This window comes from Salvelinus sp. IW2-2015, linkage group LG5 (assembly GCF_002910315.2).
Source record: "Salvelinus sp. IW2-2015 linkage group LG5, ASM291031v2, whole genome shotgun sequence".
Lineage (NCBI taxonomy): Eukaryota > Metazoa > Chordata > Actinopteri > Salmoniformes > Salmonidae > Salvelinus > Salvelinus sp. IW2-2015.
In genome coordinates, this window is record NC_036844.1 from 11208488 (window position 1) to 11235217 (window position 26730).

The 26730-nt window shown below is 42.6% G+C and overlaps 1 protein-coding gene across 1 annotated transcript in view; it reads right to left on the reverse strand.

Annotated features, from left to right (window-relative positions):
* LOC111963901 (junction-mediating and -regulatory protein) overlaps positions 1-26730 on the reverse strand; it is a 44552-nt gene that overhangs the window by 9986 nt on the left and 7836 nt on the right. The window contains exon 2 of the mRNA XM_023987466.1: positions 12277-12450. Coding sequence (XP_023843234.1) covers positions 12277-12450 — 174 coding nt within the window. The remainder of the gene's footprint in view (positions 1-12276; positions 12451-26730) is intronic.

Genomic DNA, 26730 nt, shown 5'->3' on the forward strand with positions numbered 1-26730 from the left:
CGGTGGGGTAATTGGTATTACTGAAAATAAATACAAACACTTTGGCAGCTATGCCATTCTAAAAAGAGGTTTATTCTACCTGTAAGATTTACAGAAAGATTATTCCATTTAATTAGATCTGCTTTCATAGTGTTGAGTAATGGAATAAAGTATTTTTTTGTAGTCCACTTAAAGGAATGCTGCAGATAGGGAGATATTATTTTTCCCGATTGCCATTATTTTGAATTTTTCCATGTTAATTTTATAACCTTCCAGGTGAATCAACAGCCTGATCAACTCTATGTGAAGGAGATGTGTCACGCTGCATGAGGCAAATGGTGGTCACACCAGATACTGACTGGTTTTCTGATCCAAGGCCCTACCTTTGTTTTTTTTTGGTATTTGTGACCAACAGATGTATATGTGTATTCCCAGTCATGTGCAATCCATAGATTAGGGCCTAATTCATTTATTTAAATTGATTGATTTCCTTTTATGAACTGTAACTCAACAAAATCTTTTAAAATGTTGCCTGTTGCATTTATATTTTTGTTCAGTGTATTATTCATGTATATTTTTACTTTAGGACATCTATACAATATTTGTATTGAATGTTGTAACGTTTGCTTCCAACTCACACGCTCAAACACGTAGATCCCCTGAACGCAGCTCACTTTCCAGCTCACACTCTCAAACACATAGATCCCAATCACCTGAATTCTAATCACCTGTTCACACACCTGTATGTCATTATCACACACTATTTCGTTCAGTTCTTTCCACCCCATCACTGTGAGGTATTGTTTGTTTTGTGACACACTTCTTTCGTAGCTCTGTTTTTGCCGTGATTTACTTCTCCCGTGTATGATAGTTTTTGCCTGCCTCACTAACGACACCTTTTGCCTATTCCCTGCCTGTACTTTAGCCTATTGGATTTCCTGTTATCTACCTATTGCCTCATCACGGACTACATTACTAGCCTTTTCTCTGCCTGTACTGTTGCCCTTTTGGACCCCCTGTATATGACCTTCTGCCTGTCCCTGGACCCAGCTACCTGCCTCCTCCTGTGGTCCTGTACAATAAACAGCTGCTGCTCCCTGCGCTTGAAACCAGCTCTCTGTCTCCCGTCGTGTTCATTACAAATGTATTATTTCAGCTGGAAAGTTGAATAGAAATGGCAATTCCAGACAATCAAAAGCATTTTCGGGCATTATTAATCAATTGTTTTATTGTTTTGCGTATTGTATTAAACTGAAACATGTTCTTGTAAGTGTCTATTTTTAATAATCCCCATTTGATTGATATGTATCAAGTCTTAAGACTTTTGCCATTCTATTGCTTATAAGATTTATAATTCTATTGTCACAATTTGTTAAACTTATGGGTCTTTAATCAGCAAGGGACTCTCCAGATTTGAATATAACTGTTTGATGCAGGGAACTAGGAAGTACTCAATTAAGCGACGTGTGTTGTCATTTGTGTAAATAGGGGGCTACTTTGTCCAAAATGTTGAATAGAATTCTACGGGAAAACCATCCATTCCTGGTGCTTTTCTCTGTGCTAAAATTTGAACAGTAATTCATATTTATTCTTGGGTGATATCTGTTTTTAATTTTAAAAAATTGTATGCCGATAGTTGCTGCAGAGTTAGAGTCTAACAAGGCTATAGTTCCTGTCCCACTGTTTAGTTCTGATTTATATACATTTTCATAATAAAATTGTGATTAAATCACATTGTTGCTTCTAATTACCGCTTCTGTATCTTTATCTTTTAAAATTATAACTGGTTTAGCATTTATTCGTTTTGTGAGAGCGGCGAGATATTTACCAGGTTTATTTACCATTAAGTAGTTATTTGAGTTTAACCTTTTATATTCTTCTTCACCTTGTAAATACTTTTTATGGGATACTTTTTAAGATAGAAATTAAAATGAAAGAGAAAAAAAATCACTAAACGAAATTTTACTTTTGGCGAGTGTGAGATTATAATTCCCCTAATGTGCGCCTTAAAGGCATTCCAAATTATATTGGGGGTTGGCTTTTTTCTGTCCTCTATGTCCACATTTGTAAGGGTTTACATTTTCTCGTATAAGTTTTGAATCAAATTCTGGTACAGAAGACGCGCTCTGTTCATTCTCCAAATTCTGTTGCTAAATGTATTTTACATTGGTGTAATTAAGCATGATACCAGAGAATGATCCGATATCACTATTTCATGATTTGTTGGAAATAACATATGAAGTCAAATATTGAATAGCTTTTCTTACTTTGAGAAAAAAAGGAATAGTATTTTGTAGTTGAGAACAGTAAATCTCCAGTTGTCCGGTAAAATATTTGTAGAGATGACATTTTTCTGCCTCTTTGGAGACTCCCTAAATGTGGCTTTTTTATTACTATGTCTGTCAATCTTATCAGTAAAAACAGCTTCTATCTCAAGGCCATCAGACTATTAATTAGCCACCACTGGACGGGTACCACCCGGCTACTCAACCCTGCACCTTAGAGGCTGATGCCCTATACACAGTTGAAGTCGGAAGTTTACATACACCTTAGCCAAATACATTTAAACTCAGTTTTTCACAATTCCTGACATTTAATCAGAGTAAAAATTCCCTGTTTTAGGTCAGTTAACTTCTCTATGATAGGGGGCAGCATTTTCACGTTTGGATGAAAAGCATCCCCAAATTCAACTGCCAGCTACTCATCCCCAGAAGATAAGATATGCATATTGTTAGTAGATTTGGATAGAAAACACTGAAGTCTCTAAAACTGTTTGAATCATGTCTGTGAGTATAACAGAACTTATTTAGCAGGTGAAACCCTGAGGACAAACCATTCAGATTTGTTGTTTTTTGAGGTCACTCTCTTTTCAATGGATTTTCATTGGGAATACAGATTTCTAATTGACATTCTTGCAGTTCCTACCGCTTCCACTGGATGTCAACAGTCTTCAGAAATTAGTTGAGGGTTTTTCCTTTGTGTAATGAAGAAGTACGGCCATTTTGAATCGGGGTCACTTGAAATGTCCTGTTAGATAGAGGCGCGTGACCAGAAAGCATGCTACAGATCGTTTTAATCCTGTATTGAACACAGATCATCCCGTCTTCAATTTTATCGATTATTTATGTAAAAAAATACCTAAAGTTGTATTACAAAAGTAGTTTGAAATGTTTTGGCAAAGTTTACAGGTAACTTTTGAGATATTTTGTAGTCATGTTTCACGAGTTGGAACCGGTGTTTTTCTGGATAAAACGCGCCAAATAAATGGACATTTTGGATATATATAGACGGAATTAATCGAACAAAAGGACCATTTGTGATGTTTATGGGACATATTGAGTGCCAACAACAGAAGCTCGTCAAAGGTAAGGCATGAATTATGTTTTTATTTCTGCGTTTTGTGTCGCGCCTGCAGCGTTGAAATATGCTTATCTCTCTGTTTACAATTGTGCTAACTCAGATAATAGCATCGTTTGCTTTCGCTGAAAAGCCTATTTGAATTCTGACATGTTGGCTGGATTCACAACCAGTGTAGCTTTAATTTGGTATCTATGAAAGTTCGATTTTTATAGTAATGTTTATAGTAATTAATTTGAATTTGGCGCTCTGCATTTTCTCTGGCTTTTTGCCAAGTGAGACAGTAGCGTCCCGCCTAAACTCAAGATTTTTGGATATAAATATTAACTTTACAGAACAAAACATACATGTATTGTGTAACATGAAGTCCTATGAGTGTCATCTGATGAAGATCATCAAAGGTTAGTGATTCATTTTATCTCCATGTCTGCTTTTTGTTACTCCTCTCTTTGGCTGGAAAAATGGCTGTGTTTTTCTGTGGCTATGTACTGACCTAACATAATCGTTTGGTGTGCTTTCGCCGTAAATCCTTCCCTGAACTCCTATCGGACCTTGTAGTCATGGCAGATAATATTCAAATTTTTGGTGACTTTAATATTCACATGGAAAAGTCCACAGACCCACTCCAAAAGGCTTTCGGAGCCATCATCGACTCAGTGGGTTTTGTCCAACATGTCTCTGGACCTACTCACTGCCACAGTCGTACTCTGGACCTAGTTTTGTCCCGTGGAATAAATGTTGTGGATCTTAAAGTTTTTCCTTATAARCCTGGACTATCGGACCACCATTTTATTATGTTTGCAATCGCAACAAATAATCTGCTCAGACCCAAACCAAGGATCATCAAAAGTCGTGCTATAAATTCTCGGACAACCCAAAGATTCCTAGATGCCCTTCCAGACTCCTTCCGCCTACCCAAGGACGTACAAAAATCAGTTAACCACCTAACTGAGGAATTAATTTTTGATACTGTCGCAAAGCTAACTAAAAAGCAGCATTCCCCAAGAGAGGATGGCTTTCACATCAGCAGTGATAAATTCATGAACTTCTTTGAGGAAAAGATGATCATGATCATTAGAAATCTGCATATTCCTCCAAAGCTCAGTTGTCCTGAGTCTCTCCACCACCCCCTCCCTGTTCTCCCCCATTTATCCCACCCAAGCCAAAGCTTATCCCCACCTCCCATCTTTAACACGATGGTGTTCTCCGTTTTGCTCCACGAGCCCCACAAGCGTCTTGGGACTCGTCTGTCGTCGGTACAACCGATCTGCCAACTTCTGTCTGTAGCGTCCGAATAGTTTCGGCAACACACTAATATGACCCATCTGTGCAAAGGTGAGACTCTCACAAACATGTCGGTTGTTTTGCTCTAGGACGCCCACAGGCCTCACAAGACTKGTCTAAAAGGTCCCCCAATACAAGTTTAAAACATTTATGGAAGTATATATGGAGACTGTTTAGTGCCAAAAATGTTTGTTTTTTATATACTTCAATTGGTCTTAAAATTCTAAATCAAATAGCAAAATAATCTTGGTATTACCTTCTTAAAAKAATTCCATATAGCTTAATAGAACGCCAGTGGCGTTCAAATTTTGGAAATGTTCACATTTCCACAAACTTCAAAGTGTTTCCTTTCAAATGGTACCAAGAATATGCATATCCTTGCGTCAGTTCCTGAGCTACAGGCAGTTAGATTTGGGTATGTCATTTTAGGCAAAATTCTTTAAAAAGGGTCCGATCCTAAGAGGCAAATTAATAGAACCTCCCTCCCCCGACAGGGCTTAGACTGTTATGGGCACCTCAAATGACCTGTACCAGTGTCTAACAGCAGGTGGTGCTGTGGTGCAAGTCAGGGACATAGAGCTACATGCCTGGATGTGTTTACTGTACTACTAACCRAGTGTCCTCCTTTGTTTTCTTTTCATAGCTGTGGGACAATCTCTATGGATAAGAGGACCTGATTTAAACCAACCTACTGAGGCAATGGCAATCAAGTGTTCCAGTGTCTCTCAATTCTCAGACTTAGTCCTATACATGGAAGTGACTTGGGTCTTTTACACTGTCTTTGTAGCTAGCTAACCAGCCCTGGATAAGCCCTGGGTGAGTTAGTAAGACAGCTGATCATTGTTCTAGGTGTGTTGAGACTGAGAATAGCAGCAGCTGGAACAGATTGTACTTCCTAAGGACCCCCCTACCACATACATACACTACTACACTTACATGTTAGCCTAATATCTCAATGCAAAACAGATGTATGACCGCTCACACACAGAGTAATCTCTGTGAGTGAGTTAGGTAAAGGTAGAGGAAAGAGAGAGAAGAGAGAGAGAGAGAGAGAGAGAGAGAGAAGAGAGAGAGAGAGAGAGAGAGAGAGAGAGAGAGAGAGAAGAGAGAAAAGGAGAGAGAGTGTGTGTGTTAGAGGCAGAGAAGGATAGATAAGGGGAAAGACATAACTCAGTCAGCACTAAGGTCATGTCTAACTTTGTGTGACTGAGGTTTGCATTCTCCAATAGAGAGGGCATATTGGCCCGCCACACAAACTATAACATTTAGAATGACTAACATCTGGACCCAGCACAGCTCCTACCCCGCAGACAAGTCACACATCCTGCTCTATGGAACTATGAAACACCCTAACAATGAGGATGTCCATCATATCTAAGTGGAATAAAGACATATTGTAAACACTACTAGTCTCTCCCGAGTGGCGCAGCGGGCCGCGCCCAGGAGACCCATGAGGCGGCACACAATTGGCCCAGCGTCGCCCGGGTTAAGGGAGTGTTTTAGCCGGCTGGGATGTCCTTGTCCCATCGCGCTCTAGCGACTCCTTGTGGCGGCCCGGGCGCATGCACGCTGACTTCGGTCGCCAGCGGTACGGTGCGCCTGGCTTCCGGGTTAAGCGAGCAGTGTGTCAAGAAGCAGTGCGGCTTGGCGGGGTCGTGTTTCGGAGGGCGTATGGTCTCGACCTTCGCCTCTCCCGAGTCCGTACGGGAGTTGCAGCGATGGGACAAGACTAACTATCAATTGGATATCATGAAATTGGGTAAAAGTACAACAAACAGTATATATATATATATATTTCTTTTTTTTTCTTTTTTTTTTTTTACTACTAGTATCACTTCACAGTGGGAATGTCTTTGACAGGGGCTGTTGACAAAATGTAAAATACGCCATTTCTAGTATGCCATTGTTCTCCATTTCCCTGATACTGTGGTTGACTCAGTGTTTCCCCTATATGCGCCACTAAATTGTTGCCGCCACTGCAAAACAATTATATACAGTATATACAGTATACACATTTCTGTCGAGACATGATTTTAAGATCAGAGTGACACCAATGACTGTATATATGAATGGACAAAGCCATCGATCACGTGACACCATTCATTCCTATGTAATGGCTCAATAGCGCATTGAAGCCAAATMAAGTRYGTTAAMATYGCSTCTCAWGGAGKTAACATGCGCAGTTTGAGCTACTCCYGMAAGTGAKGTTGCAGGCTTGCTCAGTGCTGCCCCCTCTCATTAAGGAATTTGGTTCTTGTTAGGTGTTCTTGTAGTGAAAAGGKTATATGTGAGAAATAAGTATGAATAGAATACAGTATTGGAATAGAATGTTGCTGAGAATTGAACAATGACATATAAGAATAGTGAATGTGATGATGCCAGAGAGCTTTAGTGTTGTCCTCTGGCCAGTCTGCCACCTGGTCCAGTTAGCCCCCCCCTTTCTTCTGTCACTTCCTGGTTGCTGTGCTGTGTCATGGTCTCATCTCAGACGCGACACCCTATACAGCCATGACCTAACCCTACACCACTAAATTATACACACACTGACGCTGCCTCTCTCCGCATACAGTACTACACTACACCTCCATCCTTCTGTCCATCTTTCCACACCTCCTCTACAGCCCACTCTGTAATCTGCAGCTCCAGACAGCTGGTGTCAGAGTGAGTGAGGCAGGAATAACAGCCAGGTCTGTTACCAGGGCCAGGGGGTCACAGGCTGAAATAACTACAGAGATAGACCAGTGTCACAGTCCTTATCACAGACGCCTAAAACAGCCTTCTATCATCTACGGGAGTGGGGAACGTCACCACACGCGCGCACACACACACTTTTTATCATACACGCCTTTTAGGTTCTACCTACTAACTATGGTACTTAGCCACCATTTCATAGGTTACAGAAGCAACATGACTTATTAATGTARGCCCTTTGAACCTGGCTGTAACAGAATACCCATGCTGCATCACTCCGACACAAGATAGGGCTGACCCACAATGCATCATTCATCCTATACCTGCTCTCCTTTGTCCCGGACACCCATCCACTTCATCCCTTCATTAATCTATTCATCTGTTCCCTCTTTCGCCTGTTCCTTTTGGCATGTTGACAGGGTTCAGCCCAGGGGTGGGCAACTCCAGTGCTCGTGGGACGCAGTGTGTGCATGCTTTTGTTCCAGCCCAGCTCTAACATATCTGATGAAAGTAAATGTTGTCGAAATTGAAGACCATGTTTGGTTGATGACTTGAATTAGGTGAGTTAGTGKTGGGCTTGAACAAAAGCCTGCATGGACTGCAGGGTTCTCGGTTTGGGGTCTATCCAGATTTTCATATCGTCAGACCGTCCTTCGCTCATCCCGGGATTTACGGTATTACCGGTTAGTACACAAGAGGGAGCCAAATAAACACACAAAAAAAGCCCATTGGGCATCTACAAGAAAGCTAACAAAATGAGCACAAATAATAGCGAATTTCCATGGAGTCTGCTAGCTAAATATGCTAACGAGCACAAATCAAAATAAATGAATTGCAAAGACAGGCAATCCAGCTCATAAAGCTATACATATATAGGTAGGAGCTACCYAATGTAATATTTTGTGAGTTTGGACATTTACAAGTGAATGTGAACGAGAGACATGGTGCAAATGAACAAAGTTTTGACGCATGCTAGTCTGAAGGAAGAACAGTACTGGCTCTGGAGAAGCATGTGTACACGCTGTGTCTGTGTGGAGCCTGGAGTCGCTAGGGCAACAGGCCTGCCTGCTCTGCTCGGAGAAGAGAGGGGGAGGAGCAGATGGGCCGAGAAAAGCGAGGTGAAAAAGGACATCAAGATGGCAGTGTCAGCTGTACAGATTTCTCAAACATCGCAGAAAGCTAACACTATATGATGCCCCGTCTTTCAGTCACTTAGCAAGTTAAACTTGGGGGTCGCGTTAATGCAGAATTCTGCGTTCTTCACGCAGATTTATTTTATTTTTTTCTCGCTGGGTTCTGTAAATGCAGATCTAAAAGCATCTTATTGTAATATTTGCTGGGTTCAGTTGCACTTCACTCGGATGAGAATTCATGAACGGGCAGAATAATTTTTTGCAAAACATTAGGAGTAAAAAATTCCTTGATTTTCATTGTAAGCTCATTTACTTGTGTGGCTGCCAGCCAAATCGTTTTGAACTTCCGTTGTCATCCGATGAAAATGTAGCTATTTTCTGACGAATGTGTTGCACGAATGTATTTTCTGTGAAGGAAAACTAGAGTTGCACGACCCTGATCACTCTATTGATGSAYKAAAAAAAAKACATAAAACGCAACCCCTGTCAACACACAGTTGAACTCACCTGCTCCCGCTTTCCCCCGTTGTGCTATTTACAAGCAAACACGTGACTGGCTCAACTGTTCTGGGGAACTACGGTAAGCTTCATAATGTAAAATAATGTGACACGTGAAATGAAGAACGCAATTTGCTTCATCTCCTAACAAATTGGACAAGTTGACTGCAGGTATTTACAAGTCAAGAAACGTACTGAAAAACTTCAAAAMAAATAGTTTCAACGGTATAGYAAAACCATCCGTGGCTATTTCCAAATACCCCGGCATATGGCATTCCGCCCAAGCCTACAGTCTTCACATCTCTAGTTCAGAAGGTTCCAGAAAGAAAAGAACCATGTGAAATGGATACTGTTCCCAACTTCTCATCATAAGYGTATATCTCCCGTCTACTCGTACAACCAGCTAAATAACGGTGCATTCGGAAAGTATTCTGTTTTATTTCATCCTTTCTAGAATAAGGCTGAAACGTAACAAAATGTGGAAAAATTTAAGAGGTCTGAATACCTTCCGAATGCACTGTATAGCTTAACCCATTGTCAGCTCCTCCCTTCAAAGAGGTGACAGGATTCATTTACACCTTCCACTAGGTCCTAGGACAATTGGCATCAGTGCAGTGTGTGTGTGTGTCTTCACACTCCCAGGAGGTAAGAGGAGGCTATAACTGTATCAGGTAGGTGGCTCTCATCTCCTTTGGGGCACTGATAGTAGTCTATTGAAAGACTACCTAGCCTACCCTCATCTGTCCACGTGACAATTCTCGCCTCACCTTACTCGCAACATTTACACACTTGAACATCAAGGACAATGCAGAGCACATGCAAATACCCTATATTTCCCCTTTCTCCTCTCCCTCACCCTTTTCTCAGTGACACACTCCCCCTCCCAGCTGTATAATGTAGGGCTGTTCTACTGACTCATCAGTTTATGAGAAACCAAGCYACAACCAACATCCAAACGACCAACCAACTGACTGGCCCGTCTGATATTTGTGTTAATTTGCATACAGCTTTGTTTCCAGCAGTTGGTTTCCCCTCAGGGCAACAGGTGGTTGGGCTGAATCACCATTATAGCCTCAAATAGACCTACTGACCAACTATCCTAGACTGATCGATCTACTTAGCTCACCATATAGCAAAGCTTAGGGAACATTTTGCTGTTGTCGTCACAAATAAGAACTAGCGTGTGGAAACCACAGACATGAAGTAATAGGACTGGGAATTGCCAGGGGCTTCATGATACAATATCACGATACTTAGGTGCTGATACGACATGTGATTTTTACGATTCTATGTATTGCGATTCGATATTGCGATTTCATGTTTCAAACATATTGTTCTCTCCATGTCTGCTGCAGAGAGACAAGAGAGAGCATGAGAAAATMAGTTTTGATCAGCAATGGCAATAGAAGTGCTGAAAACATGGCTCACTATTTAAAAAGATGGAGAACAAGCTAGAGGATGAAGTTTTGCCGCAGGTACAGTCGACTAGCATTAGCTAACGCTACCTAGCAAAAACATTTAATAATAATATTGCGATATGTAACTAACAACTTTRCCCCCCCATCACTATTAAATAATTAAACAATTCAGGATTTATATGGTGGATAGAATGTACAGTACTCTAGCTCCTCCTACAAACAACGTGAGCAAACAAAMATATTTGAATTCATATTGTAGGGGGTTTAATTAACAAAAGACTACCAGCAAGCCCACTAAGCGCTGTCTCCGGTGTTCAGAGTCTGCTGCAACCCAGTAGGCAGGCAGGATTACTGAGCCATATCATTGCTCCAGGTTCTGGACATCTGGCAGGCATACTAGAGGAGAGCAGATCAGTGGAGCAGCTTTGACCATACTGGCAGGATTATCAAACGAGCCCAGAGACTAGATCTCTCCTTCATGTTTCACAGTGTTGGAAAGCTTAATAAGTGAGCCCAGACACAGCGAGCAACGATGAGAGTAGAATTAAGACGCCCTAGATGCCGATTCAAGATCAGTTCATCGTTTCCCCCCTAATGGTTTGTGTAAAGATTTCGAAAGGTAAACTGATCCTAGATGTGTATCTACCGGGAACCAGGTCCTATCCGAAGCTCATAATGCTGCATTGTGTTCTGAAGAAACACCCCTCACACACAGTCATCTATGTGTGTGTGTGTGTGTGTGTGTGTGTGTGTGTGTGTGTGAGACCAACGCAGCACCACAGACATCCATGCTGGGTGAGGAATGTGGTGTGGGGAAAAGGCAAATAGTGGGAAATCACCCCCAACGCCATGACTACGAGCTACAGACTGGACCCTCACAAGAGATGACTGAAATAACACACAACACCCTCACTAACACAACAGAGGGTGAACGAGAAGGGAAGGGGAGAGGGGAGAGTGAGAGGAGAGGCGTCTGCTGAGACTGCAGTATTCCAGGCTGGTCTGGTTTAGAGGCTGAGTACAAACTGCTGTACTAATACTGTAGGTTAAGCTGCTCTGGGCAGGGAGGCAGGCGGACTGAAGGGGGGAAAGCCTCTCTAGCTGATCTGATCCTCTACCCCCCCAACCCCCATACACACACGACTGCCCATCATATTGTGGGAAGAGGTTAGCCTTCACCATAGCTCTAGAATCAGCTTAGCCATTAGAGAGGGAACAACTTAAAACTCACCTGTCATTTATTGCACTTCCACATTCATTGCACTCCCGCTATCTCTGCCGTCTAGTCCAGTTACCCACCAGGAGCTAACCCTAATGTCATTAGATAGGACTTAAGAAATACTGGGTATTAGTGTATGCTGCTGTCTGTCAAAGGGCTTTAGGCCCACTGCTACGCTAACCTTGACCTTAGCCCAGACTGCCAGTCAGAGGCAGCTAATGTGTCTCTGTGTGTGTGTGTGTGTGTGTGTGTGTGTGTACAGTGTGTGTGTACAGTGTGTGTGTACAGTGTGTGTGTGTATACAGTGCTTCTACCTCCAAGCCATAAAACTGCTGAACAACTAATCAAATGGCCACCCAGACTATTTACATAGAGCCCCCCCCCCCCTTGTTTTTATACTGCTGCTACTTGCTGTTTACTATCTATGCATAGTCACTTTACAAATGACCTGAACTAACCTGTACCCCCGCACATTGACCTGTATACAGCCTCCTTATTGTTATGTACATTTATTCTGTTCCTTTTTCATTGATTAGATTTTTTTTTACTTTAGTTTATTGAGTCAATATTTTATCAACTTTATTTCTTGAACTGCATTGTTAGTTAAGGGCTTGTAAGTAAGCATTTCACGGTAAGGTCTACCTACACCTGTCGTATTCGGCGCATGTGACAAATACAATTGGATTGGATTTGTTACCTTGATCTGCTGTTTGCGCAGCATGGCCAGCTCTCTCATGTCTCTGAAGGGCTGCAGTAGGTAGTGGTAGAGTTGTGTTGTAGCCTCCAGTAACTCTCCGTAGGCCTCGTCCTCCTCTGGATAGACCTGCAGCAGCTCCACCATACTCTCCATGGCCCGGTGCCTCTCCAGCAGCTACAGAAAACAAGATCATTTAGCAATTCAGAAAAACATCAAAGCAACTAAAATATTTTAAAAAGTTACAGCATCAAGACAGGGTTAGGAGGATTCGGGTAGGCCTAGACGGCTAGGCCTGTACCAAAGAAAGAAAATAGGAAAATGGGGAACATGGTTTGAAGAACTTGTGTTTCTTCTGTGCTTCTGAATAAGGTGCTATAGGAGAGGTGCTAATAACGTTCAGGAATAGCTAATATTGTTGAGACTAGTAGCAGCGTTGATTCATCAGAGTGTGTGTGTGGTGGCCCAAGTCTCAGTCCAGACTCCAGACCATTTCATAATGGCTGCCTCAACAAAGAGCTCTTTCAACAGCTGGAGAAAAAAATTACAATACGTATTTACCAAATGTTACAGTACTAGTAAAATGAAAAGGATCGAGTATTTGTGCAGTCAGTGCATAAGCATGATTATGTGTGTGAGCATGTGTAAGTGTGTGTGTGTGTGTGTGTGTGTGTGTGTGTGTGTGTGTGTGTGTGTGGAAAATGAAATGCCAACAGTTACTGTAGTTCATTTTGGCTTCTTTAAGAAAATCCTAAGTGTTGGTATTCCTGACTCCATATATGATCATTAGTCATATAATGCCTGGTGAGAGCACCATCAGGATTAACACTTTGGATTTTCTTCAATGAAAACACACGATTACTCATTAACAACAACACTAAAATCAAGTGGAAAATGCCTGTGAAATCCATATATAAACAGGGCTCAGACATTTATAGGCCTATGCTATAATGTTTTCTTACAAAGASAAAAATATGTGCACTTCTGTGTCTCTAATAAAGGGGCGTGTCTGTAGCGCTTCAAAATATACTGAATAAAAATATAAACGCAACATGTAAAGTGTTGGTCCCATGTTTCATGAGCTGAAATAAAAGATCCCAGAAATGTTCCATATGCACAAAAAGCATATTTCTCTCAAATTTTGTGCACAKATTTGTTTACATCCCTGTTAGTGAGCATTTCTCCTTTGCCAAGATAATCCATCCACCTGACAGATGTGGCATATCAAGAAACTGATTAAACAGCATGATCATTAATTACACAGGTGCACCTTGTGCGGGGGAAATAAAAGGCCACTGAAATGTGCAGTTTTGTCACACAACACAATGCCACAGATGTCTCAAGTTGAGGGAGTGTGCAATTGCCATGCTGACTGCAGGAATATCCACCAGAGCTGCTGTCAGAGAATTTAAAGTAAATTTCTCTACCATAAGCCACCTCCAACGTTGTTTTACAGAATTTGGCAGTGTGATCAACCAGCCTCACAACCGCAAACCACGTGTAACCACGCCAGCCCAGGCCCTCCACATCGGGCTTCTTCACCTGCGGGATCGTCTGAGACCAGCCACCCAGATAGCTGATGAAACTGTGGGTTTGCACAACTGAAGAATTTCTACAGAAACTGTCTCAGGGAAACTCATCTGCGTGCTCGTCGTCTAGGATCTTGACCTGACTGCAGTTCTGCGTCGTAACTGACCTCAGTGAGCAAATGCTCACCTTCGATGGCCACTGGCACGCTGAAGAAGTGTGCTCTTCACAGATTAATCCCAGTTTCAACTGTACCGGGCAGATGGCAGACAGCGTGTATTGCGCCGTGTAGACGAGAGGTTTTCTGATGTCAATGTTGTAAACAGAGTGCCCCATGGTGGCGGTGAGGTTATGGTATGGACAGGCATAAGCTACGGACAATGAACACAATTGCATTTTATCTATGGTGATTTGAATGCACAGAGATACCGTGACGAGATCCTCAGGTCCATTGTCGTGCCATTCATCCGGCGCCATCATCTCATGTTTCAGCATGATAATGCATGGCCCCATGTCGCAAGGATCTATACACATTTCCTAGAAGCTGAAAATGTCCCAGTTATTCCATGGCCTACATACTCACCCATTGAGCATGTTACCCATTGAGCATGTTTGGGATGCCCTGGATCGACGTGTACCACAGTGTGTTCCAGTTCCCGCCAATATCTAGCAACTTCGCACAGCCATTGAAGAGTGGGACAACATTCCACAGGCCACAATCAACAGCCTGATCAACTCTATGCGAAGGAGATGTGTCGCACTGCATGAGGCAAATGGTGTTCACACCAGACACTGACTGGTTTTCTGATCAACGCCCCTACCTTTTGTTTTAAGGCATCTGTGACAAACCGATGCATATCTGTATTCCCAGTCATGTGAAATCCATAGATTATGGCTAATGAATTTACTTCAATTGACTGATTTCCTTATTAGAACTAACTGAGTAATATCTTTGAAATTGTTGCGTTTATTTTTTCTGTTCACCGTATATAGAGCAGGTACTAACTGTTTACTGAAATGGGTGCGAGAGGGCATAACGTGGTGCTACAACCCCCTATTCTGCTCAACCATCAAGAATGGGCGCATTTCCACGGCTATAAACATACGTATGTATCGCTCCTGTAATTTGTTTGGCCCGGTCAGAATCAGCTGCTAGGGGCTGCTTGAATGCAGATGGGAGACGGTGTTGTGTTGTTGTTTTTTTGCGTTTCCATCTTGCTCCGGTAGTAAGAATACTGGTGTGATGTCGGCGTAAATATGTCAACGTGTTTGAGGTGTTGGCAGCTGCGTAGGCTATTCTCATTGACCAGTGGAGACGTACTCTCTCTGTCCATTGTCGTTGTAATCTACAGGGAAGCCTAAATGGCCCCAAACTGTTTTAATCTCCAATGGTGGAGAATCCTCCTGGTTTACAATCCCACCACTCGCCATCGTACAGAACTAGTTCCCGGCTGCGCCTCACAAAAAGACAGTTTGAAATGAGCCCATTAAGATTAGAACCTGAGCATAGCCTGAAGGGAAAAAAAGCCRGCTCAGCTTTACTCGAGGCATACAATGTAGCGTAGGCATAGCCTATAGCCCTAGCGTTTTTAATTGTCAGATATTTTATTCAGGTTCAGTGCAGACCGAACCGAGTTCCCCGTACTGAACGGTTCAGTGAGAATACGCGGACCGTTACACCCCTAGTGTGTAGGTGTGTGGCCATATCATAAAAATCCATTCAATATCAWTTAGAGAGAGAAAACCAGCAACTGCTGCTGATACAGAACATACTGTATGTCCAGGAGTCCACACAACTATAGCATTGTTTCCCTGATAACACTATCAAAGTAACCATTGTCCACACCTCACAACCACCAAATGAATCATGTACTAGCCTAGGAACCACTCGCTTCAATTCATACAGTACAACTCTCCCTAAGTTCTCCCAGGGATAACATTGAATGTGTAAATGTATAACCAGCCTATCTAAGCAGTGAATAGCCTTAGCAGTACTCTTCTGCTCTGTCTGGTGTGGATTGAAAACAGTGGAGGAGCTGTAGATCCGATGAATAGGGGCTCTTATTTGTTAACCCTAGCCAGGCTTTCCATAGCCACACGCACACACAGAGAGACACAAGTCCACTCTAGGGACCAGAGGCTAGAGACAGACACTGTTCGATTCAGCTCCAACACTGCTCCTACTGTTTACCTTGGCCAGGCATCTCCATGGTAACCACAGACAGGCCAGCCCTGCACTAGCTGACTGTCTACCCCTGCAGCTGCTGAGAGCTCCAGAGAAACACCTTAGCTACTGTAAGAGTGGGCTGGCTGAGAGGGAGCTACAGTAGCAGCAGAGCTGATTTAGTAGGAAGGTACAAGTTGCCCATAGGCACAAATGACCAAATCCTGTCACAGTGGGAACAATGCAACCTTCGGGGCAAGAATGGAAAATGTTGTCTGGTGAGTGACATAATTTCCTGTGACCTCTGACCCAGGTGTGATTAAGGCAGGAGGCGGCTGAGTGTAATTACAGCCCTGGGAGCACTCCCGACCATGTGTGTGTGTGTGTGTGTGTGTGTGTGTGTGTGTGTGTGTGTGTGTGTGTGTTACTTGATCTCAGGTCAGCGCTAACATAATCATCACAGGGATTGGCTATCTCTTCTCGACATACAGCATTGATTGGCTGGGGGCTCGGATATCCGTTCTAGGCCTATTATCAAACCGAACTCTTTCAGTCTGTCCGTGTGAAATCTGCCTCGTCTTGCTATAGTGTAATGCCAGTAGGCCTGGCAGGCAGGAAACACCTTTCCTATGATGGGAAACACCAGTCCTTTCTTTTAAAGAACACCTCCCTATCGAGTTAAGATGTCAACTATTTATGAGTTACATAAAATGAGTCCGCCATTACAAAATCAGTCGTAAGGGAACAAGGCTGCAACACCTTCCACAAAGCTGTGTGTGTGTGTGTGTGTGTGTGTGTGTGTAACAACATACACTGTATTGTACTCATCATTTCACTAGCTGTATATGGGTGTACACTCCTCTACGTATGTATTTGGACAGTGATGCTAAAATGTTATATTTGGCTCTATACTCCAGCATTTTGGATTTCAGATCAAATGTTTCATCTGAGGTGACAGTATAGAATGTAACATCATATTTTAGGGTATTTTCCATCCGATTTGCAATTTAGAAATGAAAGCACTTTATACAGTTGAAGTRGGACGTTTACATAAACCTTAGCCAAGTACATTTTATCTCAGTTTTTCACAATTCCTGACATTTAATCCTCATAAAAATTCCCTGTTTTAGGTCAGTTAGGATCACCACTTTATTTTAAGAATGTGAAATGTCAGAATAATAGTAGAGAATAATTTATTTCAGCTTTTATTTCTTTCATCACATTCCCAGTGGGTCAATTAGTATTTGGTAGCATTACCTTTAAATTGTTTAACTTGGGTCAAACGTTTCGGGTAGCCTTCCACAAGCCTCCTACTATAAGTTGGGTGAATTTTGGACCATTCCTCCTGACAGCGCTGGTGTAACCGAGTCAGGTTTGTAGGCGTCCTTGCTCGCACATGCTTTTTCAGTTCTGCCCACAAATGTTCTATAGGATTGAGATCAGGGCTTTGTGATGGCCACTTCAATACCTTCGCTTTGTTGTCCTTAAAACTTGTTAYGGCTAGGGTCCTTTTTTCAGAATTTCCGCATGACTGACGTGCCCAAAGTAAACTGCCTGTTACTCAGGCCCAGAAGCCAGGACATGCATATAATTGGTACCATTGGATAGAAAACACTTTGAAGTTTGTAAAAATGTAAAAATAATGTATGAGACTATAACACAATTGATATGGTAGGACAAAATCCAAAGAAAAAAACACCAGAATTTTTTGGGGAGATCCCATGTTCTTACAATGGAAAGCTATGGGTCCTATGCAATTACAGCTCCCAGATTGCAATTCCTATGGCTTCCACTAGATGTCAAATGTCTTTGATCAAGGTTTCAGGCTTGTTTCTTCCAAAACGAGGAAGAATTTTGAGTTTTGATACAGGGAGTCAGAGTTGGAAATCAGTCTGTGTGTATTAGTGTATTATATTTATAATATATATATTATAATATAGTGTATTAAAGCAGTCAAAAGTGTAGTATTTGGTCCAGTATTCCTTGCACACAATGACTACATCAAGCTTCTGACTCTAAAAATGTACAGCTTGTTTTGGTTGTTTCGTATTATGTTTTGTCGAATAGGATGTACATGGTGAATAATGTATTGTCATTTTGGAGTCACTTTTATTGTAAGTAAGAATAGCAGATGTTTGTGAACACTTCTAAATGAATGTGCATGCTACTATGATTGTGGATAATCATGAATTCATTGTGAATGATGATGAGTGAGAAAGTTACAGAGGGCCAAAGATCATACCCCCCCAAAAATGCTAGTAATGGTGAGGCCAACTGCCCCTTAGGCCGTTTAAAACCAGAAAAGTTGATTCTATGTGGAATTGATGAGTCAGAAACATTAATTATAGTGACAAAATTGACTAGAAAGTGTAAATAGGATAATTTGTCATAGTGAGTCTCGCCCAAACAGAGTTTGTAAGTGAGTTTGTCACTACTTACTGGAGGAGAGTTGGGTACGGATTATTTACATACTCATTTTTTCCATGATGCCCAATTTCCCAGAGACAACATGTTGTGGTCCGCCCCCAGCTGCCATGTGGGCATTTGTCGTCAAGTCTGCATATAGGTGCAGCGCACGCACATTTCACTCAGCAAATAGGAGTGAAAATGAGCTTCCATATAAGTTGGTGCAAACTTCCAATGGATTTCAACAATATTGCCAGGAATGGATTACATCCGACACATCCGTCACTTCTGCTGCCTGTCAGCCATCAAACCACTGGTGTTGGTGAGTACGTTAGCTAAGAACATAGCTGGTACTAGCTAGTTAGTAGCTACTTATACAACATTATTTTATAATGCTAGCGAGCCAGGCTAGCTATGATACCACAGATGAAAGGGGAATGATACTGTAGCAAGCTAAATATGTCAAGATAACATGTATTGTCATGTAGCATGTCAGAGGAAGATGTGCATAGCTCACATTAGCTAGCTAAGTTGCTATTAACAGCTAACTGTAGCCCATTGGCCTTTAGGGGGTCAATACAGGGCAGGTACTTGGATACTAGCACAAAATGTAAAATCCTCAAAAGTTGTTACGGGAAACCTGCGCTGCTATGTCAACAGAGCTCGGTGCTTATTATCGGCTGTATTAGGTTACGAAATCGAACTTTTTGTATATAATGTTCATGATATGTTAGAGAAAGGACCCACTGAACAATTAAGAACATGAATAATCATATTTGTCTTGGTAAAATGTATTTTATAACATAAGTTCAATTTAAATCGCCAAAATGCGTTTTCACCCACTCTGGGCAAAGATTGTGGACACCGTAAAATATAGATATGGGTCTGGCAGCAAATAGCAAAACACATCAGCAAGCAGAGCCATGCGCACTCAGAGATTCGGGCCAATGTGGTTTCTGCATTATGATAAATMTACATGACACTTCAACATTCTATSGCAGCCATGTTAACTCCCCATTAACAATACACAGTGGACACAGACCTGCCAACCTTGAAGAACTTTTAGGAGTACCACTTCAGCACGGCGGCAGCACCCCAGGCCCTGCGGACCCCACAACGGCGCGTGCGACACCTACACTGCTCAAATCATAGGCAAATACACATTTTTTTTGCCTGATAATGACGTTGGCAGAAGACGGTCTCAGTAGTAATAGTAGGTTATAGACTGTTGTACTGTCCTCCTTAAGGTGTATGCAACCATCATTTGACAGCCAGCCAAACTCCAATGAAGAACTGAACCAGTCAGGGATAGGCTTTCCATAAACCTCAAGTTTTATAGTTGAAACGGTGTAAAACTGTAACAATACAGAAAAATGAAATTACTGGAGCAGCTCAGACTAAAAGGCAATATAAATGCACAACTAACTAATGTTTCATAGTGAACAATACAATACTTGACCAACACAATACATAGAAAACATATGTATCCTGCTTGAATATTGTTCTAAACTGGATTACTATCTAAATAGCATGTAAGCTAACTAAAGTGTGAAGAGAAATCACATGTAGAGAGAAGCTAGCAGCAAAACAGCACTTAACAGGCAGGCTAGGCTATAGTACACGTTAGCTGCGGCTACACAAAACAATTGAACTAGGCCTATATGAGCTTGTTTCAGATCTCCACACTGACAATCCATCATGTTAGGTCTGGCTACTAGACTGCCATTCATTCAACATGCCTTGTTGTCATTGGTGAACTGACTATCCTCACATCATTAGAAGCCTACTGTTGGCAGAGCTAGATCAAGCAATCAAAATCAATGTCATATGCGCCGAATAAAAAAGGTGTAGACCTTACCTTGAAATGCTTACATACAAGCCATTTCCCAACAATGCAGAGTAAAAATAGTAACACAATAGATAATAATAACAAGACTATATGCAAGAAGTACCGGTACCGAATCAATGTGCAGGGGTACGATGCAGCTGAGGTAATATGTACATGTAAGTAGGGGTAAAAGTGACTAGGCAATCAGGACGGAAAATAAACAGAGTAGCAGAAGCGCATGTGAAGTGTAAAAGTGTGTGTGTGTGTGTGTTAGAGGTCGACCGATTAATTGGAATGGCCGATTAATTAGGGCGCGATTTCAAGTTTTCATAACAATTGGAAATCGGTAATTTTGGACGCCGATTTTTATTATTTTTATACCTTTATTTAACTAGGCAAGTCAGTTAAGAACACATTCTTATTTTCAATGACGGCCTAGGAACGGTGGGTTAACTGCCTTGTTCAGGGGCAGAACGACAGATTTTTACCTTGTCAGCTCAGGATCAATCTTGCAACCTTACAGTTAACTAGTCCAACGCTCTACTAACCACCTGCCTCACGAGGAGCCCGCCTGTTACGCGAATGCAGTAAGAAGCCAAGGTAAGTTGCTAGCTAGCATTAAACTTATCTTTATAAAAAACAATCTATCAATCATAATAACTACACATGGTTGATGATATTACTAGTTTATCTAGTGTGTCCTGCGTTGCATATAATCGATGCGGTGCGCATTCGCGAAAAAGGACTGCCGTTGCTCCAACGTGTACCTAACCATAAACATCAATGCCTTTCTTAAAATCAATACACAGAAGTATATATTTTTTTTAAACTGCATATTTAGCTAAAAGAAATCCAGGTTAGCAGGCAATATTAACCAGGTGAAATTGTGTCACTTCTTTTTGCGTTCATTGCACGCCAGAGTCGGGTATATGCAACAGTTTGGGCCGCCTGGCTCCAGAATTTTACGTAATTATGACATAACATTGAAGGTTGTGCAATGTAACAGGAATATTTAGACTGATGGAATCCACCCGTTTAGATAAAATACGGACAGTTCCGTATTTCACTGAAAGAATAAATGTTTTGTTTTCGAGATGATAGTTTCCGGATTCGACCATATTAATGACCTAAGGCTCGTATTCTGTGTGTTATTATGTTATAATTAAGTCTATGATTTGATAGAGCAGTCTGACTGAGCGATGGTGGGCACCAGCAGGCTCGTAAGAATTCATTCAAACAGCACTTTCGTGCTTTTTGCCAGCAGCTCTGCTGTTTATGTATTCAAGCCTATCAACTCCCGAAATTAGGCTGGGTGTAACCGATGTGAAATGGCTAGCTAGTTGCGGGGTGCGCGCAATAGCGTTTCAAATGTCACTCGCTCTGAGACTTGGAGTAGTTGTTCCCTTGCTCTGCATAGGGTAACGTTGCTCGAGGGTGGCTGTTGTCGATGTGTTCCTGGTTCGAGCCCAGGTAGCGGCCAGGAGAGGGATGGAAGCTATACTGTTACACTGGCAATACTAAAGTGCCTATAAGAACATCCAATAGTCAAAGGTATATGAAATACAAATCGTAGAGAGAGAAATAGTCCTATAATTCCTATAATAACACAACCTAAAAACTTCTTACCTGGGAATATTGAAGACTCATGTTAAAAGGAACCACCAGGTTTCATATGTTCTCATGTTCTGAGCAAGGAACTTAAACGTTAGCTTTCTTACATGGCACATATTGCACTTTTACTTTCTTCTCCAACACTTTGTTTTTGCATTATTTAAACCAAATTGAACACATTTCATTATTTATTTGAGGCTACATTGATTTTATTGATGTATTATATTAAGTTAAAATAAGTGTTCATTCAGTATTGTTGTAATTGTCATTATTACAAATACATTTATTTTTTTTGTGTTTATTTTATTTTTATTTATTTTTTAAATCGGCCGATTAATCGGTATCGTTTTTTTGGGTCCTCCAATAATCGGTATCGGCGTTGAAAAATCATACATCGGTCGACCTCTGAACATAACAAGATTCAACAACTGAGACATAAACTTAACAAGTTCCACAGACATGTGACTAATAGAAATGGAATAATGTGTCCCTGAACAAAGGGGGGTCAATATCAAAAGRAACAGTCAGTATCTGGTGTGGCCACCAGCTGCATTAAGTAGTGCAGTGCATCTCCTCCTCATGGACTGCACCAGATTTGCCAGTTCTTGCTGTGAGATGTTACTCCACTCTTCCCCCAAGGCACCTGCAAGTTCCCGGATATTTCTGGGGGAATGGCCCTGGCCCTAGCCCTCCGATCCAACAGGTCCCAGAGGTGCTCAATGGGATTGAGATCCGGGCTCTTTGCTGGCCATGGCAGAACACTGACATTCCTGTCTTGCAGGAAATCACGTACAGAATGAGCAGTATGGCTGGTGGCATTGTCATGCTGGAGGGTCATGTCAGGATGAGCCTGCAGGAAGGGTACCACATGAGGGAGGAGGATGTCTTTCCTGTAACGCACAGTGTTGAGATTGCCTGCAATGACAACAAGATCAGTCCGATGATGCTGTGACACACCGCCCTAGACCATGACAGGCCCTCCACCTCCAAATTGATCCCGCTCCAGAGTACAAGCCTCGGTGTAACGCTCATTCCTTCGACCATTAACGCGAATCTGACCATCACCCCTGGTGAGACAAAACCAGGACTCGTCAGTGAAGAGCACTTTTTTCCAGTCCTGTCTGGTCCAGCGACGGTGAGTTTGTACCCATAGGCGACGTTGTTGCTGGTGATGTCTGGTGAGGACCTGCCTTACAACAGGCCTAAAAGCCCTCAGTCCAGCCTCTCTCAGCCTATTGCGGAAAGTCTGAGCACTGATGGAGGGATTGTGCGTTCCTGGTGTAACTTGGGCAGTTGTTGTTGCCATCCCGTACCTGTCCCGCAGGTGTGATGTTCGGATGTACCGATCCTGTGCAGGTGTTGTTACACATGGTCTGCCACTGCGAGGACGATCAGTTGTCTGTCCTGTCTCCCTGTAGCGCCGTCTTAGGCGTTTCACAGAACGGACATTGCAATTTATTGCCCTGGCCACATCTGCAGTCCTCATGCCTCCTTGCAGCATGCCTAAGGCACATTCACGCATATAAGCAGGAACCCTGTGCATCTTTCTTTAGGGGTTTTTCAGAGTCAGTAGAAAGGCCTCTTCAGTGTCCTAAGTTGTCATAACTGTGACCTTAATTGCCTGTAAGCTGTTAGTGTCTTAACAACCGTTGCACAGATGCATGTTCATTAATTGCTTATGGTTCATTGAACAAGCATGGGAAACAGTGTTTAAACCCTTTACAATAAAGATCTGTGAAATTATTTTGATTTTTACGAATTATCTTTGAAAGACAGGGTCCTGACAAAGGGACATTTCTTTTTTTGCTGAGTTTATGTGTGAGTGTGTGGGTAGTGTGTGGGGAGTCCAGTGAGTGTGCATAAAGTCAGTGCAAGAGAGTTCATGCAAAAAAGGGTTAATGCAAATACTCTGGGTAGCCATTTGATGAACTATTCAGCAGTCTATGGCTTGGGGGTAGAAGCTATTCAGGAGCCTTTCGGTCCCAGACTTAGCGCTCCGGTGACATTTCCTCTGACACCGCCTGGTAAAGAGGTCCTGGATGGCAGGGAGCTCTGCCCCATTGATGTAGTCTGTAGTGTCTTGCGGTCGGATGCCAAGCGGTGATGCAGTCAGTCAAGATGCTCTCAATTGTGCAGCTCTAGAACTTTTTGAGGATCTGATGTTGTCAGCCTCCTGAGGGGGAAGAGACGTTGTCATGCGTTTTTTACGACTGTGTTGGTGTGTGTGGACCAAGTTAATTCCCCAGTGATGCGGACACAGAGGAACTTGAAGCTCTTTAACCGCTCCACTACAGTGCCGTCAATGTGGATGGGGGCTTGCTTGGTCGTCCGTTTCCTGTAGTCCACGATCAGCTCCTTTGTCTTGCTGACATTGAGGGAGAGGTTGTTGTCACTAATCTCCTCCCTATAGGCTGTCTCATCGTCATCGATGATCAGGCCTACCACCGTTGTGTCATCAGCAAACTTAGTGAAGGTGTTGGAGTCATGCGTGGCCATGCAGTCGTGGGTGAACAGGGAGTACCGGAGGGGACTGATCATGCACCCCTGAGGGGCCCCCGTGTTGAGGGTCAGCGTGGCGGATGTGTTTTTGCTTACCCTCACCACATGCAGACGGCCCGTCAGGATCCAGTTGCAGAGTGGGGGTGTTCATTCCCAGGGTCCTGAGCTCAGTGATGAGCAAGGAGGGCACTATGGTGTTGAACATGGAGATATAGTCAATGAACATRATTCTCACATAGGTGTTCCTCTTACCTAGGTTGGATTGGCAGTGGAGTGCAATAGAGATAGCATCATCTGTTGGTCTGTTGGGGCGGTATGCGAATTGTAGTGGGTCCAGTGTGTCTGGGATGATGGTGTTGATGTGAGCCATGACAAGCCTTTCATGGCTACAGATGTTAGTGCTACAAGGCAATAGTCATATAGACTTGTTACCTTGGCATTCTTGGGCACAGGAACTATGGTGGTCTGCTTGAAACATGTAGATATTACAGACTGGGTTAGGGAGAGGTTGAAAATGTCAGTGAAGACACTTGCCAGCTGGTCAACGCATGCTCTGAGTACGAGTCCTAGTAATCCGTCTGGCCCCGCAGCCTTGTGAATGTTAACCTGCTTAAGGTCTTACATTAGCTGCTGAGAGCGAGATCACACAGCCGTCGAGAACAGCTGGTGCTTTCGTGCATGGTTCAGTGTTGCTAGCCTCAAACCAAGCATAGAAGTTATTTAGCTCATCTGTTAGGCTTGCGTCACTGGGCAATCTTTGTCCTGTATTGATGCTTTGCCTGTTTTCATGGCTTGTAGGAGGTTGTAGCGTGATTTTTTATAAGTGTCCGGATTAGTGTCCCGCTCCTTGAAAGGGGCAGCTCTAGCCTTTAGCTCAGTGTGAATGTTGCCTGTAATCCATGACTTATGGTTGGGATATGTACATACGATCACTGGGGGAACAACGTCGTCGATGCACTTGTTACTGAAGCAGGTGACTGATTTGGTAAACTCCTCAATGTTATCGGAGGAATCCCGGAATATATTCCACCTTTATCGGACCACTTCCGTATTAAAAGAGTCACTGGTACCTCCTGTTTGAGTTTTTGCTTGTAAGCAGGAATCAGGAGGATACAGTTATGGTCAGATTTGCCCAAAGGGAGGGCGGGGGAGAGCTTTGTATGCGTTTCTGTGTGTGGAGTAAAGGTGGTCTAGAGTTGTCGCCTCTGGTTGCACAGGTGACATGCTGGATTTCAGCTTCCCTGTATTAAAAATCACTGGCCAATAGGAGCGCTGCCTCTGGATGTGCATTTTCTTTTTTGCTTATGGCCCTGTACAGGTCGTTGAGTGCGGTCTAAGTGGCAGCACCGGTTTGTGGTGATAACTAGACAGCTATGAAAAATATAGATGAAAACTCTCTCGGTAAATAGTGTGGTCTGTAGCTTATCTTTAGGTATTCTGACTCAGGCGAGCAAAATATAGAGACTTCCTTAACATTAGAGATTGCGCACCAGCTGTTGTTAACAAAGAGACACATCCCTCCCCCCTAACCTTACCTGACGGTGCTGTACGTTCTTGACGATGCATAGAAAACCCAGCTAGATGTATATTATCCATATCCTTGTTCAAGAGGACAGATCAAGAAATTATTCATTTATCCACAATTTTTGATAGTACTACGACTATGGAGGGCGGGCAAGAGAGGAGAGCTAGAGATTTTTTCTTCTCGCCCAAGTCCTCTGATTGGCTCAGCTCCAACTTCACACAGTTGAGTGCAAAAACCACAAAGTGCCAACTAGATGCCTATTTTTACATATTTTATGGTAGTTTTCATTCTATGGCAGCCATGTTCAGGGTTCATACACATTTTGACAAGTCTCTGAATGTCTTTGAATGGCCCAGGCAGAGCCCGGACTTAAACCCGATAAAACTCTGGAGAGACTTGAAAATATCTGCGCAGCAACGCTCCCCATCCAACCTGACAGAGCTTGAGAAGATCTGCAGAGAAGAATGGGATAAACTCCCCAAATATAGGTGTTCCAAGCTTGTAGCGTCAGACTCGATGCTGTAATTAATAGCTGCCAAAGGTGCTGTGTATTTTATTGTACTGATCAACAACATATGCATAGAAGTAGCTTATTTCTTCAAGTGCACACTTTCTCTTTAAACAGCAATGATGTCATTCACGAGGAAAGAGGGGGGCAGTTTGCTAAGGCAATAGACCATCTTTGGAAGAGATGTGAGAGAGAACGATTATGTGAATTAATAAAGTTGGTGGCAATTAGCTTTGAAATCAGCATATTTTGCATTATCACAAACAAAGTACTAGGGATAGTGAATTGATGCTGGCTTCAGCTGCGCGCTAGCAAGGATAGMTAGCCTACCAAGCTGGAAGCTACCGGTATCTTCTTGCATTGTAATGTGTTCTAGCCTGTATGGACAT